The 3,680-nt window shown below is 35.9% G+C and overlaps 1 protein-coding gene across 1 annotated transcript in view; it reads left to right on the top strand.

The window, feature by feature from the left end:
• The window catches only part of LOC109841955 (uncharacterized acetyltransferase At3g50280-like), a 733-nt gene continuing 154 nt past the window's right edge, over window positions 3,102-3,680 (top strand). The window contains exons 1-2 of the mRNA XM_020410881.1: window positions 3,102-3,366; window positions 3,426-3,629. Of these exons, the coding sequence (XP_020266470.1) occupies window positions 3,102-3,366; window positions 3,426-3,629 (469 nt within the window). The remainder of the gene's footprint in view (window positions 3,367-3,425; window positions 3,630-3,680) is intronic.

The raw sequence follows: 3,680 nt of genomic DNA, 5'->3' as shown, positions 1-3,680 counted from the left end.
AATATGGATATAAGTACAAAATCATGTGTAACCCACAAATATGAAGTACCCGGTCATAATATAACTCAACGATGAATCATGCTCATAAATGGCTTTTGCCAAAGACTTAGGCTATGAGATATATTACGATACAATTCCTCGTAAAATTTTATAATTCATCGCATTAGCATGCAGAACGGACTACCTAATCAGGCATCCTATATATGTTTGCAGCTTACTAGTGTCATCGCATCACCGTGCGGAATAGACTACCAAACCAGGCATCTTATATATGTATACGGCTCACTAGCCTTATCGCATCACCAAGCGGAATGGACTACCAAATCAGGTATCCTACAAATACAGCTCAACAGCCTGCTATAACGGCATATCGATGCAATACCACAAGTAGTACTGAGTTGTTCTCCTCAACGATATCCATACATGCATATATACTATTTTGATTAATTGTTTCCTAAACATGATCGAAACAATACCTGTAATAATCCTCTTCTGGATATCCGTGTGTGTTACAACTCTATTCATGTACACCCATGATTGCATGTGTGTCATCGTACGGCTCGAATCCCGTGTTCATGATTAAGCGTGCAAGAAAATCACCTTACACAAAAGAAAACAAGTGTTGGTCAAATGCATCTAGGGCATCAGTCGACCGACGGCTAACGTGCACAAAGTGCACTCGAAAAAGACCCTATCGATCGACCGATTGGTCTTAGCTAGTCGACCGAGCAGAAAGGATTCAAAAAATCCTTGACGACACAATCAGTCGACTGTTCCATAAGGATCGGTCGACCGATTACACGGATACAAGCTTTTCCTAGGTTCTATGTGTTGCGTTTTTACTCAAAAACATATTTTCATTATCATGATTAATAAAACATGATTAATTCTGACAATTACACAATTATAGATTATTTTAAACAAGATCACATTACCTAGGTATTATAAACTTAGGGTTTAAACATCTTAATTAACAAAATTTCCATTTAAATTGGTTAACTAGGGTTTTAATCCAAATTAAAACAAAATTAACAAATTAAAGCAACCCTATGATCATGATCATCCAAACTAATTCAACATAGATTTAAAACTGTAGATCTTTTCATTGGTTTAAGATTTAATATCCTAAACTAGGTTTTACCACATCAGATTTAGCTTTAAGCATTAGATTAATCAATTAATACTTTAAAAACATAAACTTTTACTGAGGATAGGTTTGGAGGAAGATGATCTTGCCTCAAACGTCATGTTGAACTCCCAAACACGTGCGTGCAAGATTCTCCTTCACCAAGATCGTGAATCCCGCCCTCCTCTTGATAAACGCCTCACGAACTCTCTCAAAACTAACAAATTAGGGTTAGGGTTTTGATAGGGGAAGTGGCTACTGATAAATCATGTAAAGATCCAGGAAAAAGGTTCACAATGAGTTTATATACTTATATGTACAACTAGAACCGAATCGAAACCAAGACCGACCCGTATATGAAACCTGCACGAATTCTGGAAGCCCGTCGGTCGACCGATGCTTAGGCATCAGTTGACCGGTCAATGGTCATCGGTCAACTGATGCCATAGCATCGGTCGACCTTCCAGAGGCTATTTTCAGCCGACTGTACCTGTGCATGTTTACACTCGTTTACTCACATCTATACATTGAATCGATCTCAAATCGATTTCTAGCATACATAACCATTAATAAATGATATTCATTACGATATAACTCATTTATTATTATTTATCATAATATATCCAAAAATTACGAGGTTTTACAACTAGTTTGGTCTTGTAAGTATGTTGAATTAGGTTCGTGATTCAAGTGAACTTTTCTTCATAGTATTGGAGCCCCTTTGACAAGAAAGAAGACAAGATGTTGGATTGTTTACTTGAACCGTTGTAATATTCTTAGTGTTTGCCTTGCTTACTATTTTGCTTACAATTATTTTTATTTCCACTAAAATATTTTTAAAGTCGGAAAATGGTAGGTATTCTTATTCATGCCCTCTCTAGGCTTGCATCTTAGATTCTAACAAATCAAAGCTCTGCCATGTACTTTTGTTGATATATCATATTTTGTTATCCTGAAAAGGGAAGATTTAGTACCATTAGTTAGTTTTTGGTTTATATTTGCATATAAACCCCTTACAATATCGTAGTTTCAAGTAGTTACCCCTTTAGCTTTAATTTTTGCGGATATACGCCTAAATGAATTTTTTTGCTCTTTTATTGTCAGGAAGAGCTATTTTTTTTGACTAAATAGACTCCCTTGAGAATAAAAGAAAAAATGCTCACTCAAGGGGGTTCTATCTGCAAAAACAAACCTATTTGATACCTATATTAAAGCAAATTAAAAGTGCTGAATTTTCAATAACCATAAATCATCCCATCTAGGTTCTGGTATGCTACCTATTTGATTCATGATTTTCATCATGCTATGGTTAAACTAAGTACGCACCAAAATTGCTTCGTATATATGCATTCTCCTTTTGGCCATCGACATAGGATGATCAACTGAATATATCCAAGGAGTATGTCTCTTCTAAGGTAGAATCCAACGTGCCTGAATGTGATTTTTAATTCTCAGTTACATATAAAAATCTAGTAATCACCAATTGAGCATATCACCAACAATAAATTCATGCTTTTATATCGTCAACAATAAATCTAATGCTTTATATTGATAATATTTTAGGTTCCTTGTACCCAACAAGGCTACCTGACAAGTCACCATGAATCCTTTAAGAGAAGGTGAGTTATAATATATCTTTCAAGAAGCATGAACTTTCCAGTTTAGACTAAAATTAACATTCATGTATTTATAGGTTCTATTTTCCTCTTATTCTTTTTACTTTTATTCTCGTACATTCAGATTTTTGAACTTTCATTTAAATAATAATAGACTTGTTGCTACCATCTTTCAGGCAAGAAAGCAGTCCCCTAATCCTCTTTTATTTGAAGCTCTAGAGAGCCAAAATGTTAGAGAGTAAAAGAAAATTATGTGGGTCTCTCCTCTATTTATCGAAATCTGCTTATATTCAACCATATTCATCCATCAAAGAATCAAGAGGAGCAAAAGTGCATCAGACTGTTGTCCATCTAACTCCATGGGATCTTATTTATCCATTCGTCGAATAACCTCAGATGGTATGCTCTTCCCTAAACCCACTATCCCTCTGGAGATCATCATCTCTCGCTTGAAAACCTCTCTTTCTCGATGCCTAAACCTTTTCTTTCCCGTAGCCGGTTGTCTCTCCACTTTCTATCATGACACAATGCCACCTTCGCTATCCATTCTCCTAGACTGTAATGACCAAGGTCTTGATGTTATAGTCGCATCTGCAAAAGAAGTGACATTGTCTGATATCATTAGTTCTACCAATGTTCCCTCCTCTTTAAAATCTTTCTTCCCTCTAAATGATGCAAATTAGTTCTAAATGTTCCCTCCTCTCTAAAATCTTTCTTCCCTCTAAATGATGCAAATTCCCGTGATGGACACTCAATCCCTCATTTCTCCATCCAAGTCACCGAGATATTAGATGGCATTTTCATCAGTCACTCTTACAACCATTCAATAGCAGACGCCACTTCAAGCTGGCATTTCACCAATTCATGGTCAGAAATTTCAAGAACTGGTAATACTCAAATCACCTCTCTCCGATATTTGACCCTTTTTTTTCTTGGTT

Source organism: Asparagus officinalis, chromosome 5 (genome assembly GCF_001876935.1).
Source record: "Asparagus officinalis chromosome 5, Aspof.V1, whole genome shotgun sequence".
NCBI lineage: Eukaryota > Viridiplantae > Streptophyta > Magnoliopsida > Asparagales > Asparagaceae > Asparagus > Asparagus officinalis.
The sequence above is the reverse complement of the archived record's forward strand: the minus strand, read 5'-3'. Positions and strand labels throughout refer to the sequence as shown.